At 37.9% G+C, this 26115-nt stretch overlaps 1 protein-coding gene across 5 annotated transcripts in view; it reads left to right on the top strand.

Moving 5' to 3' along the window:
• The window catches only part of TANC2 (tetratricopeptide repeat, ankyrin repeat and coiled-coil containing 2), a 374283-nt gene that overhangs the window by 279424 nt on the left and 68744 nt on the right, over positions 1–26115 (top strand). For all 5 annotated transcript variants that reach the window (XM_039235906.1, XM_039235904.1, XM_039235903.1 and 2 more), the window contains exons 9-11: positions 2955–3236; positions 7917–8050; positions 18093–18324. In XM_039235906.1, coding sequence (XP_039091837.1) covers positions 2955–3236; positions 7917–8050; positions 18093–18324 — 648 coding nt within the window. The remainder of the gene's footprint in view (positions 1–2954; positions 3237–7916; positions 8051–18092; positions 18325–26115) is intronic.

Genomic DNA, 26115 nt, shown 5'->3' with positions numbered 1-26115 from the left:
CAGTTATTATCTTGTTTATCTGCTATTCCTAAATTTTCTATAGTGAATATATATTACTTCTGTAAAAAATAGCAAAAGCAAAATAGAACAGTTTGGCAGTTTCTCAAAAAGTTAAACATAGAGTTTCCAAATGACTCAGCAGTACCACTCCTAGATATATACCCAAGAGAGCTGAAAACATATGTACATGAAAACTTGTACATGAATGTTTATACCAGCATAATCATAATAGCCAAAAAGTAGAAACAAATCAGATTGCTTGTCAGATAAGTTGGTAAACAAAATGTGATGTAGCCATATAATGGAATATTAGTCAATTAAAAGAATAAAGTACTGATACATGCTTCAACATGAAAGAACCGCAGAAACATTATGCTAAGTGTGCCAGACGTAAAAGGCCACATATTACACAATAACATTTATTGCATATGTCCTGGATCGGCAAATCTGTAAAGACAGGAAGTCTCTGGTTGCCAGGGGCTGGAAGCAAGGAGGACTAGGGAGTCACAGCTAATGAGTATAGAGTTTTATTGGGGGGGGGGGGGGCGAAGGCGATAAGAATGTTTAGGGATTCAGTAGTGCTGGTTGCACAATTTTGTGAATGTATAGTTGACCCTTGAGCAACACAGATTTGAACTGTTGGTTCACCTTTTTAGACAGTACTGTACGTGTATTTTCTCCTCTTCATGATTTTCTTACTACCCTTTTCTTTTCTCTAGCTTACTTTATTATAAGAATATAGTGTATACTATGTATAACCCATAAAAGATGGGTTAATTGACTGTTTATGTTACCAGTAAGCTTCCAGTCAAATAGGCAACATGTTAATAAAGTTTTAGGGGGAGTCAGAAGTTAACCTGTGGATTTTCACCTCCAGGGGGCATCAGTTCCCCTAACCCCCATGTTGTTCAAGGGTCAGCTGTACTGAAAACCACTGAATTGTATACTTTAAAGGGGTGAATTTTATGATCTGTGAAGTATAGCTCAATAAATTAATGTTTAAGAAAGGTCAAATAGACTATAAACTACAAGAATTAGAATTAAAAAGAATATATTTAGCAAGTTAAAGTCAAATTTTTCACTGAATTCTGTAACTATAGTTATGGATTTGTTAAGTCTTTATTTTAAGTCCAGTTAACATACAGTGTTACGTTAGCTTAGAGTTATGAATTTTGAAAGAATAAGTTTTGTTAAAAAGATGAGAATCAGGACATTATAAGCGATTCTGTAGCTGAAGCTCCACAGCCCCTCCCCCCTTTTTAGTGAAAAATTGGGACATTTTTAAACTGATACAGGAAACTATTTTCTTCTCTTTTTAGAGTTTGGCTCTGTATTTTTAATTATTTTTACTATTTTTGGAATTGTTATCTTTTTTTAATGCAAAGTAATCATTCTAATAGCTTTCAGAGAATTTTACATTTTAAATACATGTATGCTTGCTCGTGAGCAGATTTTTCAAGTAAGCTACCATCTCCAGATCCCATTTAATGATGTGTAAGTGGTTTAAGTATGTTCTAGAATACTATAAGCAGTATAAATAGATCTCATTTACCCCCTTATGGTTTCCCTCTCTCCTGTCCTCATTCCCTTTCCCTGGACTTTATTCTCCAAAATGTAAAATGGGGTTAGAGTACAGTACCTTATTTTTAGTTAATTATTTCAGTAAGCGTATATTGAGTGCCTACTCTGTGTCAAAACACTGTGGTAAAGTTAAAGATACAAAAATAAAATACGTGGCCCCGGGACACTGGCTGGCTCAGTCAGTAAAACATGTAACTCTTGATCTCAGGGTCATGAGTTGAAGCCCCACACTGGGTGGGACAGGGCATTGAGCTTACTTTAAAAAACAAGCAAACAAACAAGTGAAAAACCACCTGGTTCTAGACAGATAAAATGATACATCTTAGAGCTACTCTCTGAACAGTTAGGAGGGCACTTAACCCAGATAAAGGAGGTCAGACAAGACTTCTTTTTACCATCAATATAATTAGAAGGTTGATCTTTGAAACCAAGTTACACCTACTTTGCATTTTTAGAGAACTATTGAAAGTAGAGCTCATGCTTGGCTGTTAGCACATCCTACAACTACGTAAGCACAGAAAAACATCTTGAGGAAAGTGGTAGGATCTCTTGTCTCCAAGATGTGTGTTTAGGCCAAAACTCTTTTTTTTTTTTTAATTGGCATAAATACAGGCAGTAGAGGAGCAAAGACCTAAGGTCAGAGTTCGGTTTCTGCTTCCTTGACTGCTAAACACGTTGAAGACGTTTTAAACTATCAGAGCTTTTAGGGACTCTGCTTATCCTAATTTATCTACTAAATTAAAAAGAAAAATACCCTCATGAACTTAAAGGAATTGCTATTTTTCACTGGTATCTTTTTAAAAAACAGACACATCATCTTTGCATTGCTTCCTGCAGGACGATACATACTGATATGGCCGTATTAGTTGTTAAATATTGAAATCTGTCCTTCCTGGTTGTTAAAGAGCTGATGCTTTAAGCCACCCAGATGTTCCACCACAGTCTGGACTCCCCCCAGGGACTCCAACCCTGCATCTCTCTGCAACTCAACAACCAAAAGGTTGTCTCCAGGCATAGCGGGAAGCCTTCAGGATTCTGTTTCTGTACTACTTTGGCATCCATTCTGATTGCTGGTGCCCAGGCCATACCCACTGTTTAATAATTTTGAATCTCACCCTGACTTTCTGACTTTTCCATAAATCATTCCTGTTTTAACTGTGTTTGTTTTCTGCCAAGTAGAGTAGCCCATGGCCCTAGCTCACCTGCTCTTGCTTACCAGTGTAGAACCAAAATTGAGTCATATTATTTGCTGAGCAACCCAAAATACCATCACACTAGAACTAATAGTCTCCTAAACCCTGCTGCTTTTCTTCTGTATTTCTTTCAGTGATGACAGTTTGGCCTAAGTTCTGTGTCCTCATTGTTCTTTCCAGTTCACTTTGCACCTTATAGGCCTCCAGATATCTCCCTGAAGCCTCTGCTCTTCGAAGTGCCCAGCATCACTACGGAGTCGGTGTTTGTTGGCCGGGATTGGGTGTTCCACGAAATCGATGCTCAACTTCAGAGTTCAAATACCAGCGTGAACCAAGGAGTAGTGATCGTGGGAAACATTGGGTTCGGCAAAACTGCCATCATCTCCAGACTGGTGGCCCTCAGCTGCCATGGAACACGGATGAGACAGATCGCCTCAGACAGCCCACACGCTTCCCCCAAACGTATGTATTCCTTTTTAAAGAACTTCCTGCTTCATTGCTCTGAGAGTTTTTCTGATGTATTAAGTCTTACATCCTTTTATTTTCTGATGTGCACAACCAGACCTGCATGTGAGGACTATTAATTCAAAGTTGAGAGAAAGAATGTAATACTCTGTTTACATTTAACCTACATGTCTAACGGTCACCTAAGTATGACTGAGAAAACCTTTTTCTGGGAATAAATTTATGAGTCTTTCCTTCTGGCAGTCTGGCTAGTCTGCCCTTTGGATAATGACTATAGCAATTGCCTGCAAGAGGCGCTTGCATCTATCACTGTCAGCTTTTGCTCAGTCTGTGCCCATGTCTTCTTGTTACATGCCAGCACAGTCTGCTTACAGCCTTCATTTCCTTGCTCTTGATGTCAGTACTGCACTGCCTGGGCTTGAACTTCATTGTGTCCTTGAAGGGTTTCTTCTGCTTCCTTCTGAAAGGATGCTGAGATCTCATATGTATTCATGCTCCTTTCATCACACGCCAGACACAGCTTAATGATCATCACCAGGATCTTGTTTGTTTATTTCTAAAACACTCACATGCTCCTTAGTATCAGGCACTCTCTAAGAACTTGACAAATATTACTTCATCCAGTCGTCTTATCAACTCAGAGAGGTAGTTCCCGTTATCTTCATGTCACAGATAAGTGATCTGAGGCTCAAAGACGTTAAGTAGACCTCCCAGGTTTCATAGCCAGTAAATGGTGAAACAAGTATTTGAGCCTAAGCAGTCTGGTTTCAGAGGCCCTTCCCTGATCCTGTTTGCTATTCTGCCTCTCCTTAATGGAGGAACTCACCTGAATAAAGGAGAAGAAAGGAAGATTGGTGTTCTTCCTATACACTCTATATGTATAGAACTAGTCTACCTGGTTTCTGTTAGTTATAAGAAAACAAAACTAGAAACTATTGCTCAGCAAGTCCAAATCATTAATCTAGCTCACCGGAACTTTTCAGACAGCCACCACTAGAAATGGTTTGAGATTATAGTAGTTACAGAGTCTGACACATGCTAGAAACTCAGCAAGAGTTCACTGAGCACCCTCCAGACATTTTTGGCTTCCTGATGAAGTTAACTGACAGTCTCATGTCATTAAGTGGGCAGATTGCCTCTGGTTAACTTACAGATACCTCACATGGAGAAGAAGGACTAGTATCTACAGAGAAAACTGGTTGAATCGATAGTCCCTGTTACCAGAGTCTGGTAAGAATTGGTATGGAAGAATTCCTTTTCTACAAGCATCGTGAGGCTTAGCTTCTACATGAAGCTTTTCTGAGGTAGATTGGCCTTGTATCATGAGAGTCAAGAGCCCAGATTTTGAGCCCCAGCACTCCATTGACTGTATATACTTTGAAACGTTGAGAATTTTAATTGAAATTTTTAGACTTGTTTTCTCATGTATAAATGAGGAAGTGGGACTAAGTGATCTTTAAGATTTGTTCCTGTGTTAAAATTCTGTGATTCTAAAAACATATCTTCTTGAAGTTGAAAAGTAGTTGAAATTAACTTTCCAACCTATTCCAGTATTTTTCTTTGAGCACTTAAATATCACACCAGACTACATCTTATCTGAGTAATCCAAGAGGTTAACTCTTTGAGTGTGTCAGAAGGAAAACCAGATAGCTAATAATCTCTCTGCCTTCTCTATATAACACTGTTGCAGCTAACAGAATGGTAGAGTCCTGTAGGACAGAATAAATCCCAAGGGCAAGAAGAGCTGCCTTCTCAGAAAACAAAGGTATCTGGGAGTCCCTCCCAACTAAGTGTGGGAGACCAAAAGTTAATAGAAAACAATTCATGTGCTCCCCAAAGCAGAGTTCTTTAAAGGTAGTTCATTAAGTTATTCTCTAACATCCATTGCCTCTTATCTCCAGAGATACTCTAAAAATACCAGGACATTCCAGTTCTTGAGATAAATGTCCATTTGTTGTGACTGTAGATTTGGCCTGATAGTTAGCTTTCCTTTTTTTTCTTTTTTTTTTAATTTGAGAGAGACATAGAGAGAGTGCGCACATGTAGGGTAGAGGGGCATCAGGGAAAAGAAAATCTTAAGCAGGCTTGACACTCAACATGGAGCCTGATACAGAACTCAATCCCACAAGTCTGGGATCATGACCTGAGCTAAAATCAAGAGTCGGAAGCTCAACCAGCTGAGCCACCCAGGGCCCCCCCTCTGTTTTTCTTTTTGCCTGATAGTTAACTTTCACAACTTGAAAACCATATCAAAGGAGGAAGAATATATGGTTATATATTTATCAGAATTTCACAGAACCAGCAGTTGCCCTGTACAGAATAATTTTTGTTGTAATCTGTCAGTGACCAAACTACATTCTACCTCTGCCATCTTATCAGAGCGTCCAGCCCTTAAGAAGGATCAAGAATATGTGACTGATAAAGTGCAAGCTGGTTTTTGGCATTAATATGTTATTATGTAAGCCAGCACTGGGAATTTTACTGGCAGTAGCAGAATATCTTTCATTAATGACTAAGAATGATGTCTGTATAGAGAGTTGGCTTAATTTTTCAGAGAGTTTACTTTACATCAAGCTTGGGTAGGTTTATTTGAATTCCCATTGGCTTTCCTAACCTTCTGTTGGTGATACCAATGATACAGTTGTAGAAATAATGAAAACAAGGTAGAAAATCGTTGGAGCTGCCGTCTCTGCATCACCTGTCTTCTCTCTTCTGCCCCAGTCTCCTCCACCCTGTACAACACCTCTGTGGAAGATGGAGCCGTGTAGCCTGTGGTACCGCACTGCCTGGCTCTGTCCTTCCCCCACAGACGCTCAGCCCTCAGTCCACCCCCTCCTTGTCATTTCCCTGGGAAGGTACAGAAAAGCTGTCAAGGCAGGCACTAGCCTGTCATCTGCTTTCCGCCTACACCCCTTCCCAAACCTGACTCCCCCGTCAGGCTCCAGCACCATCGTCATCAACCAGCCCCCAGTACCTACACACAAAGAACAAAAATATTTTCTAAAAATAGACCCGTTGTGTAATTTAGGCAATATTACATTAACTACAGGTATACTCCGTACAGTAGTTAGGGAAGCTCTAATGCAAGACTGTCTTTCCCCATCACCAAGAGTCAGTGTAATTATTATTTGGGTTTGACGTTGGCCAACAGCTGCCAAGCCCCCAAACAGCTGTTCAGTAAGTGGCCCCCACCCTCCCTAATCTGCTAATGTCAGTAGTTTCTTTTGCCAGTTTGCCACTGCACATTGACTGCTGCCTACCTGTTCACTTATTTCTCCTGTTCCCTGAATACCAAGCAGAGAGTAAAGATACTCAGACAAAAAGGAGGCCATCTCCAAAAGGCAGTAGCTAGAAGCCAGAGGGCAGTCAGGCAGTAATTGCCCATAAAATCAAATACCAGATAAAGGGCAATGCAGTGGGGAGAAGGAGTGAGCAACAAAAATGATGCATTGACAGGCACTGAGCTTTACCTCAACTCACACTGAAAAAAAGTTTTCAGTCTTTTTTACTGCTGCCACCCACCCACTCGTAGCCTCCTGTAGTTATTCTGAACTCAGCTCCAGTGATCAAAGCATTTACTCTGCCAGCAGATGGAAGAAGTCCCAATTCAGGCCTCCAGTGGGGAGTTCAGTGAGGACTCCCGTCCCCTATTTCTCCTTCTTTCCAATGGCTCTTGACCACCAGCAGTCTCCTTATTTTGGTTTGCCCATCTGTACCATGATCTGTAGTCATGTAATTCCTAGTAGGAGAGAAGACATTTTCTAGATAACATGAACAAGTAGAATTTTTTTTTTTACAAATAGTAGAATTTTTCAAAAACAGCTTTATTAAGCTGTAATTCACATACCACATAATTCACCCATTTAAATTGTTCAACTCAATGCTTTCAGGTGTATTCACAGAGCTGTACAGCAATCACCATAATCTAATATTAGAACATTTTTGCACCCCTAAAAGAAATGCCCATTAGTGATCAATCTCTATTCTCACCCTAACTGCCTACCTCTCCCTCTACATAATCACTAATTTATTTTTTGTCCCTACGGATCTCCCCATTCTGGGCATTTCATATGAAAAGAATTCATATGATGTATGGTCTTTTGTAACTGACTTCTTTGAATGAGTATAATATTTTCAAGGGTTATCCATATTGTTGCATATATTGGTGTCTCATATCTTTTTATCATCAAGTACTATTCCATTGTATGGATATTCCACATTTTTAATGTTTTTATTTATTTCTGAGAGAGAGAGACAGCGTGAGCAGGGGAGGGTCAGAGAAGGAGGGAGATACAGAATCCTAAACAGGCTCCAGGCTCTGAGCTGTCAGCACAGAGCCCAACGTGGGGCTTGAACCCACGAACCATGAGATCATGACTTGAACCGAAGTCAGACAGACGCTTAACCAACTGAGCCACCCAGGTGCCCCAGATTTCCATATTTTAACTGTTCGTCAGTTGGTCGACATTTGGGTTGTTTTCACCTTTGTGCTATTTTGAATCTTCCTTCTTTGAACATTTATATGCAAGTTTTGTGTGGATGTAAGTTTTTATTTCTCTTGGGTCCATACATAAGAGTAGTATTGCTGGATCATAGAACAAATGGAGTTGAAGTAATCTTCCTTTAATTCAGGGTTTTATGATTATCTCATGCAAATATCTCATCTTTTTAATCCAGATGTGGACGCCAACAGAGAGCTGCCACTCACACAGCCACCCTCAGCCCACTCGTCCATCCCCAGTGGAAGCTGCCCAGGGACCCCAGAAATGCGCAGGCGGCAAGAGGAGGCCATGCGAAGACTAGCCTCACAGGTACAGTAGGGCTCCCAGGGTGAGGGCATGCCGGCTCCATTGTAACCCCAAGAGGCAAAGGTAGGGGGACCCTTGGCAAATATATACCAACACGTATATAGCTGTACCATGAGACCACGGAGAAGAGTTTCCTTTTCCTTTCTGCTCCTAGAAAAATACTTTGTTATTGTGGAATCAGAGCCTTATTGTTTGAAAGGCCCTCAGAAATAACCAGAGTCCCATAATGAATAGATATGGATGTCAAGACTCAAAGAAGTTTGTATGATTTACCCAAGATCCCAGTATTAGCACTCAATAGTTTTTTATTTTCACTCCTAGTTCAAAAGCCTCCCTGCCATACTATACTGTCTATAAAATTTTTATGTGGCTTTTTGATTTTTAAATTTCTATTTTTATCAAAGTAACATATGCATGATTTTTGAAAATCAAATGATGCTCAAAGATTTCTAATAAAAACCAGCAATTCTTTTCCCCGCCTCACCTCACTCACTCCCCAAAGGCAGCCACTTTCAACTCTTAGGATTGTCCTTCTGATCTTTACCTCCACTCTTTCTAAATAATATTCATATACTTCTCTATCTTTATACATTTATTTTTATACATTATCAATTGCTGCTTCTTAAGGATGTTGAGAATTTTACATCTTTCACTTTCCTTCCTCCCTCCACTGTTTCAGTATGGTTATATCATGATTTTTGTCAGAATCCACATTATAGTATTTTCAGTATTAGTACCATGCACGTATGGTTCAGTGTGGAACCAAGGATAATATTTCCTTCCTGAGCAGTTTTGTTTTTCCTTGGATTTGAAATGCCTCATTTTAAAATTTGCTTATTCTTGGGGGTTGGGGGTGAGCACCTGGCTGACTCAGTCAGAAGAGCATGCAACTCTTGCTTGGGGTCATGAATTCAAGCCCCACATTGGGTATGTAGCCCACTTACAAATTAAATTAAATTAAATTGGCTTATTCTTTTTTAAACCTATAGCTATAATCCATAATCCTTAATAACTTTGTAAAAAGCCCCTTGGTACAAGTTTCCATTTCCCCTGAGACAGCCATCTCAGCCCAGGCTGGACCTACGATGTTCTCGAGGCTAGTTGTTATCCTGGAAGTTCCCATTACTTCTCTCCTGTGTTCGATCCCACATCATCATCTTTTCCTGATTTTATTCCTCATTTTGGTGGAACACATCCGCCAGTGGCTTCCTAAGAAAGAATGCACAGGAGGTAAGTTTTTGAAACATAATGTTTCTAAAAGCATGTTTATTCCATTCTCATACATTACTATTTATTTGACACAATGTAATCCTAGGTTAAAAATAATTTTCCCTCAGAACTGTGAAGGCATTGCTCCATTGTCTTGAGCTTCTAATAATTTTGTTACTAAATGCTATTCCTAGTTCTTTATACCTTTTTTTCCTCTCCAGAAACTATTAGGATCTTCTTTTTTATCACCATTATACTTGGGTCTCTTTTCCATTTATTCTGTTGGCATCTAGTAAGCCCTGGAGATCTTCATTAATCCTGGGAAATGCTTTTGTACTACTTACTGATAATTTTCTCACCACCATCTCTGTTCTCTCCTTCTGCATCTCTTTTTGATTAAAAAAAATCAATTTTTTATACTGAAACTCTAGTTTTCTTAACCTTTCTTTCCTATTTTTTACTTTTGTTTTTCTGTTTTGTCTTTTTATTTACTTTTAAGAGATTTTCTCAACATTACCTTTTAGTTCTTTCAGAATGATTTGCTTCATAATTTTAATTTCCAGTAGCTCTTTCTTTTGTTCTGGTTCTCTTCTTTTTTATACCATCCTGTTCTATAGATGCAGTATTTTATCCCTTCTTTAGTACTTAGGCATTGGAAAACTGATTAGAAGCTTATGTGTATAGAGAGCGTAAATGTATAGCAGTAAAATGACCCACCAGCCTTTATTGGAAACACCCAAAAGTCAGTGTTCATAAAGTTTATTCCTTGTGCTGTTTTTCCCTAGCAAAAAATCCACCAGTATTTTTCCTGGAGGATATATATCCTAGGTATATATCTGGAGGTAGGCAAGAGAAGAGCTAGAATTTCACCATTTAATATGAAAACTTTACTTAAGTTCCTTGTTTTCAGCCCTGTACCTGATCCTTACCTATTCTGTGTCTAATATACCGAAGTCTAGATTCTCCCTGGTTTTGTTTCTCTAGTGAATATAAATCTCTTTCCTGCGAGTGTTGGGGAAGGTAGTCATCTGGCTGGGCAATGTGAGGATGGCTATCTGGGGATCTGACTGTGCCTTATATAAACTTCACATAATTTCTGTATTTTCAGTTCCCTTCCTCACCCCCATCTTGCACAGGACCTGGTGCTTCCAATCCCTATGCTTTTCTGAGGTTTTACAGCTGATTTGGCTTAACCCTGTTGTTACTACTTCCAGCAGGCAATTGTTTCACCTAATTCTATCTGTTAAGTCAGTTATAAAGATTACATCCACTTTCCGTCCTTATATATTATGAGCTGAGGTTATAGATATCTCTATAGGTGGAGTTTGCATTTCTCTCCCTTATTCTCCTTACTTTTGAAGATTTTCAAGAGAAGAACAAGAGTTTAAAATGTCTGTCTCTAGGGGCACCTGGGTGACTCAGTCGGTTTAGCTTCCGACTTCGGCTCAGGTTATGATCTCATGGTTCATGGGTTTGAGCCCCATGTCGGGCTCTGTGCTGACACCTAGCTCAGAGCCTGGAGCCTGTTTCAGATTCTGTGTCTCCCTCTCTTTCTGCCCTTCGTCCAGTCTCTCTCTCTCTTTCGCAGAAATAAAAAAAAAAAAAAATGTGTCTCTAATATTTCAAGAAATTTCTTGGCATGGTTAATTAATAAGGAGCAGGGAGTCATAAAGTTCTAACTTCTTCATAGAAATCCAGTCCACCCAGAGCCCAATGCAGCACATTTCCCCCAACTACATTTTTAACTCTCCCCACTTATCAGTGGGCCGTCTGAAAACAGTCTGAGGTTTCCCTCATATTCATTGCTAACTCAGTGCAACTTTAAAAAACATCACTGTTTTTTTTACTAAATAGTTTGTATAAACTAGTTCCAAATAAATGTCACCTTGGAAATACTATACACTGAATGCTAAAGACCTTCCATCATTACAGTCACTCATTTACTCATTTAGAATTGATGTGTGAAATGCCTCGAATACAAGCCTGAAGTTAAGGCGGTGGACAGAACAGACAACAATCCCTGCTGTTACGTAGCCCACGTTCTCGTGGTAGGAGAAGCCAATAAACATGTCATATGTCAGATCGTGATGAGTGCTGAAAAGAGCTCAGGGAATTAAGTCTCCCCCACATTGTCACTTCTTAGTCTCTCTCTCATCAAGAGAAAGAGTCTCAAGATGTTTATGTTCAATATTTGGAAAATGTTACATATTGTTACCAGGAAATTAGTGAATACGCTTACTAAGTGATCTCATTTTAAACTCCATACTTGTGTCTGTCTTAAGCAAAACAGGGTATAAATACATCATTTTGTGCCTAGCAATGGGATATTTTTAAATTTATATTAAACATTGTATAAGAAAGGACTCTTTAAAATTAATGGTTATGTTCAAGATTTGGAAAATGTTAAATATTGTAAGTAGGAAAGTAGTGATTATTTACACTTAGGGAACATATTTTAAATTTCATGGTTATTTCTTCCTTAAGCAAAATATAAATGCACCTGTTTGCACCTAGAGATGGGATATTTTTAAGCTTATAGTAAACGTTGTACAAGAAATCGCACCTTAGATTAAAATCAAATATATCCCGGTAGTTGTGCCATGTGTTATATTTCAAGTGTACAGGTTTGTTCTCAGAAGCATAGAGCAGAAGCCAGCAGTCTTGCCTCTCACAAGCCAGTAAACAGAAACTTTTTCAATAAGATTTTGAAATCAATTAGTATTTTGGTGATGTAAGCTAATGTATGTAAATTAAAAGTGTCCTTGAAAAACCTCTTGATTTGATAGAGTTCTTAGTGCCAATTCCTGTGAATCAGTAATTACCATTGGTATTTTCAGGATGTACTGTTAGGTGGGGAGGAAGTACAAAGGAGCATTTATGGGATGCTAACTTTCATATAAGAAAGAAAAGAATATTTTAAAAATACATGTGTACCTGCTTATTTGTGCAAAAGAAATGAGGAAGGATAAACCAGAAAGAAAAGATACTGGTTACCTAAAGCAGATGGGTGGGAAAGGAGAGTAGAAAGAGATGGGTAATGAGAGTGGAGTACGGGGATGAAGAGTGAGTGACGCTTCTCTGAATATATCTTTGTGTATAGCTGTGACTCTTAGAAACATGGGAATGTTCCACATGCCCAACAAATAAGTAAAACCAACCAGTATGTGGGGGGTGGGCAGCCCAAAGTAGAATGCAGATACAAATACACCCAGCTCTATCTCACATAATAACATGACCACACTGAAGAAGGCAGAGGAGAAAAGAACTTAAAGAAGTTTGGAAGGTAACATCTTGACTGAATGCCATAAGGCTAAAGACAAAAAAGAACTGTGCATAAATGCTATATTCTAATTAATAAAAGTCTTCTCACAGGGATATGGTTTGCAGTTCTGAAAAATCTTTCATGTATTTATTAGAAATGATTGAATAAATAAACGTATTGTAAATAGCAAGATCAAGATTCTCATTGTTGGGAAACGAAGTAACCAGATGAGGAAAAGGAAATCTGAAGTGAGCCAGGTGATACTGAATTGAAATCTGAGGTACCAGTATATACTCACAATTTTTAATATGTATATCTATAGATATTTCTATAGATACATAGAGAGAGATACAGTAATATAGATAGAAGTTCATGTGTGAATTAGTATATGTATGTGCATTCCCTAGCTCTCTCCACTGAGGGCCCAAAATCATTGACACTTCAGTAGCAATATGCACACCCACTAATTCAGATCTTGTTTTCTTTTTTTTCTTTTTAATTTTTTTAACATTTATTTATTTTTGAGACAGAGAGAGACAGAGTATGAGCAGGGGAGGGTCAGAGAGAGAGGGAGACACAGAATCTGAAGCAGGCTCCAGGCTCTGAGCTGGCTGTCAGCACAGTGCCCGGTGTGGGGCTCGAACCCACAGACTGCGAGATCATAACCTGAGCCGAAGTCAGCTACTTAACCGACTGAGCCACCCAGGCACCCCTCAGACCTTGTTTTCTAACATCATTCTCTAGTAATAGAAACCAAAGCTCTGAAGAGGTTAGATGATGCCAGGCCTGGGGCAGGGTAAATACAAGATGAACCTAGAGCATCTTCTGGTACCAGAAAGCAAGAAAGTGCTTTTAACAAGATGAGAGGCTTCCTAAAAGAGCACAGACACCAGCCCGAAGGAGATCCTAATGTCCAAAGCCAGACCAAAGTGAGCAGCAAAATACAGTATTGGATATAGCCAATGGAATAAAAAAAGTCCATATATATTTAATCACTCAAGTAAATAGATGAGAGAGAAGGGACAGCTCTTTCTCCCAGTAGAATTCCAATAGTAAATGTAGAAGGAAAGAAGGAAATAGAAAATCACTGTTAGGCAAACACCAGGTGATAATTGCTGCATACAAGATCCACTGATGGATACTAAAGTCATTGGGCAAAAGTGTGAGGAGAAACAGGATTTGCATTGTTTCAAAGTGTCTCCCCCAAGATAGTTATTAACTATAAAGAGAAAGAGAATAAGTTTATAGTAGAGAAATCTGGCAGAAACCTTTACCTTAACCAAGGTGATGAATGTCAGCATAGCCAGTAACAAGACATGTCAACATCATGGACCCCATGATATGATCCATGAGAAGACCACAACATTATTTTTGTGGTATTCTTGCCTAGAAATCTCAGTTGGATAATGAGGGAAACATCAGACAAACTCAGATTGACATTCGCCAGAATAACTGGTCAGTACTATTCAAAAGTGTCAAGGTCATGAAAGACAAAGACCACGCTCTTACAGACTACAGGAGTCTAAGGAGAAATAACAACTAAATGCAATATAGGGTCCTGGATAGGATCTTGGAACGGAAGAAGGACATTAGTGGAAAACTCATAAAATCTCAATAATGCCTTTACTTAATAATATTATGTCAGTGTTATTTCCTAGTTTTGATAATTATTCTATGGTTACGTAAGATATCAATAAAAAGAGAAGCTGGGTGAGGGATATACGGAAATTCTGTGTACTCCTTTTGCAACATTTCTGAAAGTCTAAAATTAGTTCAAAATAAAAAGTTATAAAGTAAATAAAAGTCCTACTGCCAAAAAAAAAAAAAAGTAGAGCTTTGAGCTGGAAAATTACTGAGGCAGAACCCAAGTCTGAGAGCTATTCTTAGCTTCCAGCCCCAGAGTTAGGATTAGAGTTGGGGGACAGGGAAAGGGAAAAGAAGGTCATTATTCATACTGAACCTCTGGCTCCCTGGAAATCTTGGAATCCACACTAAAGTGTTGGAAGAGATGTGCTGAGCAAGAAATCAGGTGAGGATGAGGGAGTTCAAGAAGGGATGAAAAGGAGACATGGAGTAAGAGTATGAGAGCAGACCTGAGGAAGAGCACTTGCAACATAAGAATTTAAATGATACACATGCCAGTCATTACTTAAATCAAGTGTGTATGTTCCAAGTGAATTCCACATAGTCAGAGCTGTCTTTTCTTTATATGAGATTAGCTTAGTCCTGTCACAGATTATTCATTTCTTCAAAGTAGAAAATGGTCTTTGGAGAGTGAAGGCCTAGGACTTTGTAACACAAACCTGAAAGATATACTGCCACTCAGTCATTTGATTAGGGCCTTTGATGAGAATTATACTTCATTTTATGATTTCTTGTATACAGCATTAAGTCAAAGGTTTGGGGTTTTTTTGAGATTTTATTGTTTAAGTAATCTCGTACTAAGTGTGGGGTTTGAATCCACAACCCTGAGAACAAGAGTTGCATGCTGCATCAACTGAGCCAGCCAGGTGCCCCAAATCAGAGCTCTTTATACCCAAGGCTATCCTGACCTCCAGTCTTTTCTTTTGTCTATATACCTGCAAACCTGCCCTTTTCTTTCTTCCCTCATAGGAGTAATCTAAAATTTACTCGCTGCCTTCCCCAAAGAATGAATATAACTCTGGTCATATTGGGCATATTTTGAGTAGAGTTATTTTAACAAAAATATAGGAATTTAGCATAAGAAAAACTTGAGATGGAGAAAAATTAATAATATGATAGACATAACTGAAAATGAAATTTCAACAAATCACCATGAGAGACAAAAGCTCACTAAGGAGAAAGGTTTCACCTGCTGACTTCTTGGGATGGACTAATTCTGAATCATTTCCAAGAAGTTGGAATATTAGTAATTCATCATAGGTGGTTGTGATAACTTTCTCAAAGCTGTAGGGAGGGATCTAATACCACTGAACACTGGCGCAATGAGAGACTAAAGAAAAAAACTGCATTACCAGGATTGTTTCCTATTGTATATGTAAGAAAAGTTGTAGACGATGTGAGTAGACAATTTGGAGGAAGTACCAAATAACTTCGGCAAATGTACATGTTTGTCAGTTACTGTGTATATATGTTCTCTGTATGTGTGCTGCGTAACTACTTTGAAATGTCTAGTAAATAACCTATTTTGAGCCACGGCACAAATTTCCTGATGTTGAATGGTCTTTTCTGCCTGAATTCTGCAAAGCAATTGATACTTTATATTTGGAATGCCAAAGAAATATTTTAAATTAAGAGAAAAGTAGCCCCAGAAGGGGTAACTTTAGCAATGATCTTGGTTAGATAAAACCTCAGTCAAGAGCACAGATGATTTTTAATAAAATCCGTAAGAGAAACCTCTTCCTAAATTTTAGAATTTTTATCTTCCAACTTCTATCCTATGACTTTAGGTAAAGGGTAAGTTACAGCTGATTAGCTCAGATGTGCTTGGCCTCCACATGTGGAATCAATTGAGGTAAAATATGATGAAATGAAAGTTCATATTGATTCAGAGGTTTGCTGTTTGCTTCTTATGAAGTGGATATTTGTATCCATGTGGACATAACCACTGACATTCACTATTGGTTGAGAGAACAGATCAATTGCTGCCAGGTTTTCTCTTTGGTTCCTTATATTGTGCTTAAGATAGACAGTAAAGCAGTGACCAATATATCTGAAGAAAAGAGTGGAGATTTTTAGAATATAGCTTCTTGTTTCCAGTTCCATATTGTGTGTAGATATCATTGCTTCACTCATAAGCAATTCCTATAATTCCTTTCCTCAGCTCTATGTGTGTAGTAACATTTCCTCTTATTAAGGTTTTGTGTGTGTGCTTAATGAGAAGGATTTCAGGTGTTTTTTAAAAAGTGACATTTCTAGTATTTGTTAAGGATGACCATACTTATAGACGAAGAGTCTTCTCAGAATAGAACACTTTAGTGAATGATTGTTCTCTGAGAAATGGTAGAATAGCTGAAGTCCCAGTGGAATACCTGTATCTCCTAGGGCAATTTTCAGCTGCCTAAGGATGCAAAGCCAGAAGCTAAAAAAAAAAGAGAATATACATAATCTTGATGATGATGATTATGTTGATGATGATGATGATGATGGCAGCATCAGCTAATATTACCATGCACCTCCTTTGTGCTGAGCACCATGCCAAATGCTTTCCATACATTCAGGCTGAATCTCCCCTGCCAATTTCATGTCACCGCCTCAGTCCCATCACTTTCGTGAGTAGTACTGAGTCAATAGAGTGCTGAGGATTAAAACCACCCTCGGGGCTACTGAGTGGCTCAGTCGGTTGAGCGTCCTACTTCGGCTCAGGTCATGATCTCGCAGTTCGTGATTGAGCCCCACATCAGGAACAGTGCTGACAGCTCAGAACCTGGAGCCTGCTTCTGATTCTCTGTCTTCCTCTTTCTCTGCCCCTTACCCACTTGGGCTCTCTCGCTCTCTCTGTTTCAGTCTCTCTCTCTCATTCTCTTTTTCTCTCTCTCAAAAATAAACATTAGAAAAATAGTTTTAAAAAAAAGACTCTCTGCACTTGCCCTTGAGGCAAAGAAAACAACTATGAGGTTTGGAGTGAGCTCTGTGCAAATTTTAACAAACAAACAAAAAAACCCAGAGGTTAAAACCAAGTTCCAGCCAGACAGCCTAGACCCTGGATGATATTAAAACTCACACACTTTCTAAAGTTCTTTGAATTTAAGATCTGCAGCTAAGAAAACTCTCACTTCTTTCTTTTTTCCCATCATCTAATTCTGATTGTCTCTGGATGCTAGAAAATATATAATGTTAGTTCTTAAATCTGAAATTATTTTTTGTAAAGCTATTTATAGCACATTAATTTTTAAAAGTAAGGACTTAATAAGCATGTGCTTATTGAGATTAACATGGTTATTCTGTGATTATTTTATTCTTTTTTTTTTTAATGTTTTATTTATTTCTGAGAGAGAGAGAGGGAGAGAGAGAGACAGCGTGATCAGGGGAGGGTCAGAGAGAGAGGGAGTCACAGACTCTGAAACAGGCTCCAGGCTCTGAGCTGGCAGTCAGCACAGAGCCCGACGCGGGGCTCGAACCCACGAACCGCGAGATCATGACCTAAGCGAAAGTCGGACGCTTAACCGACTAAGCCACCCAGGTGCCCCTGTGATTATTTTATTCTTAATGCTTTGTTATAAGATTGGACTTTTTCCTTTACTGTTCCATGCTGAGTACATATTAGAGAGATTAATGTAAATCCTTATTCTCACTCTTGTTTCCTATTTCTTATAATCCAAAACCCACATCCTGTAAAGGAATCATCTAATCCAAAACCCAGTTTGCATTTATAAATTTTAATTGTGAATTATGATACATGTATACAATAGAAATATTGTATCAAATTTCTCATCTTAGATACATCAGGCATTTGCTGAGATAGCAGCTTCTGTTTTCACTTGAGAAAGTTGAGGAACGGAGAGACAGAAGACAGTGTTAGAGAATGGTCCTACTTTAACCATGGCTGTTGCTCCTGATAAACCTATTTGTATTCTCATCCTTCTGCTGTAGGTGGTTGCCTATCACTATTGCCAAGCAGATAACGCCTACACCTGCCTGGTACCAGAGTTTGTCCACAATGTTGCCGCCCTGCTCTGCCGCTCACCTCAGCTGGCAGCCTATCGGGAGCAGCTTCTTCGGGAGCCACATTTACAGAGCATGCTGAGCCTTCGGTCGTGTGTTCAAGACCCCATGGCCTCCTTCCGGAGGGGGGTCCTGGAGCCCCTGGAGAATCTCCACAAAGGTACAGATGAGGTGCAAAGAAGGTGAAAGGTGGAAGCTTTGGAGCCCAAGTTCACCTAGAGCATCCCGTAGAAATGACTATTTTTATCACATCGCCAAAACCAAATGTTCCATAGCTGATGTCCCACAGGATACAGTTAACAGATAAAAGATTTTACTTGAAAAAATAAAAATTCCTATAGGAACTGCTACTCCCTCCTTTCTCTATAAAAATTCTCATTAATAGAATATATTTTTCTTGCACTAAAGATAGTAGAACTTGTAGTCCTTTCTGTAGAGTTCAAAAAATCGGTACAGCCAATACTCCAGCTCAGCACTGTGGAGTTTGTGTGGTTAGAAACCTCCTCATCTTTATGGAGTTTGTTTTGGTCTGTGTGTTTTTTTTTTTAATTACTCTACAGTTCAGGTAAAATGAAATGGCATCCATTGTTGCACAACTCTGTGTATGTACTACAAATCAGCTTTCCACTAAAAGCTATTTAGAAGGCATTTAAGATATTTTTAAGAAGTGGGGGAAAATACGAAATGGAATCCATCTCCCTCTCATGCCTTTCCTCCCTTTTCCCAATGCCGCGCTGGCGTCGGCCGTGCCGGCATCTCCTCCTTCACCCTTGTCTGCCCCATCCCTGTAACAATATTTTATCAGTGCTGGGAACCAGAGAAAAGGACCTGAGTGAACATGAGACTCCTGACAATCCCATTTTTCCCTGAGAGACTTGTGCATCTTCCCTGAGGGTTTCGGAGGTACTCAATAAGAAAAAGTGATCATAGTTTCCATTCTCCTGCTCACTATCTTCAGTTATTTCAACCTCCATTCTAGTTATTTGGATATCAGGGTTTCAGACTTCTCAATTCTAATGACCTATCTATACCTCTCCTACCTATTAGCTTCTCTATATCCCAGACTTTTTTAAACCTTGGAATTTCCCCACAGATATTTTAAAGCATATTTTCTATATAGTAAGTCTACATCCTGCTGATTCTGCCTTCCTGATGTTTCTTACACCCGTCAATCTCAAATTCATTCCCACCATTGTCAACCCAAAGGCCGTTCATTCAGTGGCCTTTGCTCATGGCATCATATCAATAGTACTACCCTTCCTGGTCTTCTCTAGTTTTTCGGTTTAGTGTTTCCTTCACATCATAGCACAGAAAATTATAAAAGTTTGTATAGCATATTGGGATAAAAAATTCACATCTTTTTATGGCTAGACATGACTGGCCTTGAAGTTACAGCTATGCCAAGCCCCCAGTACCTTGAGGGCTACAGGGATTCATTTTTAAGCACACGTCTAACCCATTTGTGACATATGTGGTGGGGAAGCTCAGCCCCATCCTCTGTGGTCTTCTAGACTTTATATACTGCTTCCAAATAAATCTTCATCAAGTATCACTTTCATCACTCAATTGTCCTATTAAGAAACCTCCAGTGACTCCCTGTTGCCTAATGAATTAATTTCCAGCTTCTTAGCCTAGCATTTCATGTACTCAAAAGAATCCAGCCCACTTTCCGGCCTTACCATGTACTTTTATCTGTATGAATTCTGTGTTTAAGTGTAAAATATTCACCAGTTCTTAAGCACTCACCGACATTTTCCTGCCTTCATACATTTGCTCATTGTTTCCTTGTTATGCCTTTTGCTTACATATGCATAATAAGAATTTAACATTTTATGACTAACATTTACTGAACTGTATGTCCAATACTATACTTTGTGCTTTATATGAATTAGTTATTTGTGTACTTGTCCTATTCTTTAACTAAATTGTATGCTACTCAAGTTAGGAACCTTTGCTCATTCATCTTTTATCTTTCGTAGTGATTCCCTCCCCTTGAGCATAGTAGGCATTTCAGGAAATCAAGTTTGAACAAATGAGTGAACATAGATATTGCCCACAATACTGAGTGCCTTGATGGAAGGACAGTGATAATGAGGACCTACATCCGAGGCTTATGCAAGGAAAATATCCAAAGGCTTGCAGACTCAGCTCTAGATTCTCAACCATGACTCATGTGTTTTAATTTTGCTTCTAGATATATTTGCTGCTCACGTAGGTCTCCAGAAACAGCTTTAGATACCCTTTTTGATAAATATTGTTCTAAGTGAATGTAATTATTCCATCTAATTCCCATGTTCTTTTAAAACAAAATCCCATCATGATCAACAGCTGAAAACACAATTTGTAAAATATATGAAATACTAAATATAATTTTATTAACTGAAAAGGCAGGAAGGAAGAGGATAAAAAATTTTTTTGGAAGATGGAATAAGTGGGAATAAAAGACATAGCATAGAGAAGATAGTCAGTGACAGCCTAAAAGTGTTGTGCAGTGACAGATGGTCACTACACTGGCGGTGAGTATAGCATAAGTTATAGAGAAACCAAACTGTGTTACATACGTGAAACTAAGGTAGCATTGTGTGTCAACTGTACTTAAGTTAAAATTTTTTTAATTAAAATTTTTGAAAAGAAAAATATAAGAAAATAAAATGAGTGTTATGTTAGGCTTTTCAAAAAAGAAGCATTAAGTCAAGCAGAGAAAGATAAATACTGTGTGGTCTCACTTATAGGTGGAACTAAAACAAACAAAAACAAAATGCATCTCATGGATACAGAGAACAGATTGGTGGTTGCTAGAGGCGGGGGACAGGGTCTGAGAAATGGAAGAAGGGGGTCAAAATATAGAAGCTTCCAGTTATAAAATAAATAAATAAGTCATGGAGATGTAATTTACAGCATGGTGACTATAGTAATAATACTTTATTGCATATTTGAAACTTGCTAAGAGAGTAAATCTTAAAAGTTCTCATCACAAAAAAGTTTGTAATTGTGTAAGGTGATAGATGTTCACTAGACTTTTGGTTATTATTTTACAGTGTATACAGAGATCAAATCATTATGTTGTAGACCTGAGAGCAAAAAAACAAAATCAAGTTAATTTTTTAAAAAGTAAGATGATAGACTTAAAATCAGTCATATCAATAATTACATTAAGTTTAAATGGACTGAGCATTTTTTAATATAATTTATTGTCAAATTGGCTAACATACAATGTGTAAAGTGTGCTCTTGGTTTTTGGGGTAGATTTCCATGGTTCATCATTTACATACAATACCCAGTGCTCATCCCAACAGGTGCCCTCCTCAATACCCATCACCCATTTTTCCCTCTCCCCCACGCCCCCATCCACACTGTTTGTTCTCTGTATTTAAGAGTCTCTTATGGTTTGCCTCCCTCCCTCTCTGTAACTGTTTTTTCCTCTTCCCTTCCCCCATGGTCTTCTGTTAAATTTCTCAAGATCCACATATGAGTGAAAACATATGATATCTTGGACTGAGCATTTACATTAAAAGGCAGAAACTATCAGATCAAATAAAAAGCAAGACCCAACAATATGTTATCTATAAGAGAAGTTATCTAAATACAAAGATGTAGATTAAACGGATAGAAAAATATATACCTTGTAACCATGGACCATAAGAAAGCTGGAGTGGGTATATTAATGTGAGGCTGAGTAGACTTCAAGACAAGTAGTGTTACCAGAGGGGCATTTGATAAACATAAAAGGACCAATTCCTGAGAAGATAAAATAATCTTAAGTGTGTATATACCAAGTAACAAAGGCTCAAATTACATGAATCATTGTCAGATTGCCATGTTGTGCACCTGAAATGAATATAACATTGCATATCACTGTACTTCAATAATAAATATCTTCATGAAAAAATTATTTCAAAATAAAAATTTTAAGTTTTTAACATGAATCAAAAACTGATAGAACCAAAGAGATAAACAGGCAAATACTCATAGCTGGAGATTTTAACACATCTCAGTAAGTTTTAGAATAAGCAAATAGAAAGTAAATGTATAGAAGATTTAAACAAAACTATCAACCAACCCGATCCACTCGCAATTTATAGAATTCTACCCAATAACTATGGAATAAACATTCTTCTCAAGTGCACAAGGACCATATTCTGGGCCATAAAACCAAGTCTGAAGATTTCAGAAAATTAAAATCTTACAGAAAATGTCATCTGAGATAATGGAACTAAATGAGAAATCAATACAAATAAAATCCCCAAATATTTAGAAATTTAACAACATACTTCTAAATGACCCTTGAGATGAAGAAATCACAAAGGAAATTATAAAATATTTCAAAATGAGCAATGTAAAATCAACATCTAAGTTTCTGACTTACTAAACTAGAAAAAAAATGAGGAAAATAAACCCAGAGTAAGCAGAAGAAAATAGTAAAAACAAGAGCAAACATCAATAAAAAGAAAAAAATTAATACTTAAAATGAGTAAACCACTAGCAAGATTGATCACGAAAATGAGGAAAGAAAAACTCAGTATCAGGAATAAAAGGTGGTAGCACTACAGTTCCTATAAGACATTAAAAGAAAAATAAGCAATTAGTATGAATACATTTATAACATAAATTCAACAACATAAACTGGACAGATTATCTAAAAAATACAGCTTACCAAAAGTGACTCAAGAAGAAACAAAATCTGAATAGCCTTTATCTATTCAATTTAATTTCGATTTAAAAGGAAAAAAATCTTCAACAAAAATACTCTAAGCTCATAATTGTTTTCAACATTTAAAGAAGAAGTAATATCAATCATACACAAATGTTTTCAGAAAAATAGAGAAGGGAACATTTCTCATTTTGTTAGACAAGTGTAACACTGAAACCAAAATATGATACAGATCTTGCAAGAAAAGAAAATTATAGACCAGTATTCCTCATGATCATAATAGCAACATCCTGAAAAAAGTAATAGCAAATCAGTTAATCCTACTTGATCAGACATGCAATGTTAGTTTCACATTTGAAAGTTAATTAGTGTAATTCATCAGATTAACAGCGTAAGTGAGAAAATCTATGTCTTTATGTATGTAAAATACATGTGTACATATATAACCTCAATAAATTCAGTAAAGCATTTGACCAAATATTAACAATTAGTGATAAAAACTTTCTGCCAACTAGGAATAAAAGAAAACTGAGTCTAATAAAGAAAACTCCAAAAACATACAGCTAACAATGAAATGTTAAATACTTTCCCCTCTAATATCCGGAGCAAGACAAGAATGTTCCCTCATTCACACTACTTACATTTAACATTCACCATTCAACATTCAACATACAGCAGTAGATATAAGTGGAACAAATAGCTTTTTCTACAGCATCAAAATACTTAAGAATAAATGTAACAGAAGATGTGTTAAGACCCCCACAGTGAAAGCTACATAAGATTGCAGAGGGAAATTAAAGAACTTAGTAAATGGAAGAAGTATACCATGTTTGCTGATTGCTTTTTTTCCCCATACTGGTCTGTAGATTGAACATAATCCTAACGAACAGAAAATTTAGACACTTCACAAAAGAAGATACACAGATGTGCCTACAAGCACATGAAAAGGTGTTTAATATCATTAGTCATCAGGAAAATGCTAATTAAAATCACAATGAGACACCACTTTACTCCCACTAGAATAGTTAAATTTTAAGTTGAATATCAAATGTTAGTGACCATGGTAAGCAAGTGGAACTCTCACACATTACTGGTGGGAGTATAAAATGATACAACTACTTTGGAAAACTATTTGGCAGTTCCTTATAAAGTTAAATATAAATCTACTTTATGACCAAGAAATTCTGTTCCTATATATTTACCCATAAGAAATGAAAACATAGGTCTACAAAAAGACTTGTACAAGGATGTTCATAGCAGCTTTATTCATAGTCGTTAAAACCGGGATACAACCCAAATGTCCATCAAGAATGGATAAACAAATTGTAGTATATTCATTCCATCGAATATTTCATAATGTTAAAAAGGAGCAGACTAATAATACACTCAGCAATGTAGATGAATCTCAAAAACATGGTAAGCAAAAGAAGCAAGTGTATAGTGATAGAGTGATTGCCTATTGAGGATTGACTGTGAGGGAACCTGAGGGAACTTTCTGGAGTGAGGGAAGTATTCTATATTTCGATTGAGATGTTAGTTACATGAATATATATATTTGTCAAACTGATCAAAGTGTACAATTAAGACCTTTGCAATTAACTGTATGTGAATTTTATCACAGTGACTTTTAAAAAAAATTTTTTTTAATAATTTATTTTGAGGAAGAGAGAGCGAGCACAAGCGGGGGAGAGGCAGAGAGACACTGAATCCCAAGCAGGCCTCACACCATCAACACAGAGCCCATTGCAGGGCGTGAACTCACAAACTGCAAGATCATGACCTGAGCCAAGATCAAGAGTCAGATGCTTAACCAACTGCACCACTCAGGCACTCCTATGAGAATTTTTTAAAGGTAGCTGAAGTTTTCCATCCAGGAAAGTTCAGTGGAAAACACTTTCAGTTTAGATTCAGAAGGCAGATTTCAAATTGTACATTTTTCTTTAAAAAAAAAATAATAAGAGTCACGGGGCGCCTGGTTGGCTCAGTTGGTTAATCGTCCAACTTCAGCTCAAGTCATGATCTCACGGCTCGTGGGTTTGAGCCCCGCATCGGGCTCTGTGCTGACAACTCAGATCCTGGAGCCTGCTTCAGATCCTGTGTCTCCCTTTCTCTCTCTCTCTGCCCCTCTCTCACTCGTGTTCTCTCTCTCTCCCTCTCCCTTCTGTCTCTCTCTCTGTCTCTCTATTTCTCTCTCTCTCTCTCTCAAAAATAAATAAAAATTTTTGAAATAATAAGAGTATTTTTACAGCACTTTAAAGTTCTACAAATGTGGTAACTAAAACATATACATACATATGTACATACATACAAAACAAATGGGAAAGTTTTGAAGTCTCCTGGTGAGCTCTTGCTTCAGCCACCAATATGCAATGAAAGGAGATACTAATTTATCATAACTGAAAAGAAGGTAATTTATATGTAGTGTGACACTTTTCTTTTTTTTTCTTAGTTTATTGTCAAGTTGGTTTCCATATAACACCCAGTGCTCATCCCCACAAGTGCCCTCCATGTCCATGCCTATTACCCCCCTTTCCCTCTCCCCCACCTCCATCAGCCCTCAGTTTGTTCTCAGCATTCAGTCTCCCCAACTATTTTTCCCCTTCTTCTCCCCCACAGTCCTCCATTAAGTTCCTCCTAACCCACCTATATGTGCAAACATATGGTATCTGTCCTCTGCCTGACCTATTCGCTCAGCATAACACTCTCAAGTTATATCCATGTTGCTACACATGGCCAGATTTCATTCTTTTCTCATTGCCATGTAGTATTCCATTGTATAGATGAACTACATTTCTTGATCCATTCATCAGTTAATGGACACTTAGGCTCTTTCCATGTTTTGGCTATTGTTGAGAGTGCTGCTGTGAACATTGGGGTACATGTGCCCCTATGCATCAGCACTCTGTATCCCTTGGGTAAATTCCTAGCAGTGCTATTGCTGGGTCATGGGGGTTGTATTGTTCATTTTTTGACAATAGAACCTCCACACTGCTTTCCAGAATGTGAAGCTTTTCTAAATGAAAATGTCTGATATGAGCCTTTTTTCCACTTTTGATAATTCCCATACAATATACCAGTAATAAAATCCCATGCATTAGGATTTAGTTCTGACTGTAGTACCAGCTACCGTCTCTTCTCTTGAAGTCTCTATAATTCTTGTTTCCCTAAGATACCCTGGCACAGGGTCTTAGAATGGGGCTGCTAAGGACATCAGTTCCTGCATTTAAGTGTGCATGTCAGTGAGGGCAGTGGAGAATCCCTGGTGAATATATATTTTATAAGAGAATAAAAACAAAGGTT

Source organism: Hyaena hyaena, unplaced genomic scaffold (assembly GCF_003009895.1).
Source record: "Hyaena hyaena isolate Hyena2069 unplaced genomic scaffold, ASM300989v1 scaffold_104, whole genome shotgun sequence".
Lineage (NCBI taxonomy): Eukaryota > Metazoa > Chordata > Mammalia > Carnivora > Hyaenidae > Hyaena > Hyaena hyaena.
The sequence above is the reverse complement of the archived record's forward strand: the minus strand, read 5'-3'. Positions and strand labels throughout refer to the sequence as shown.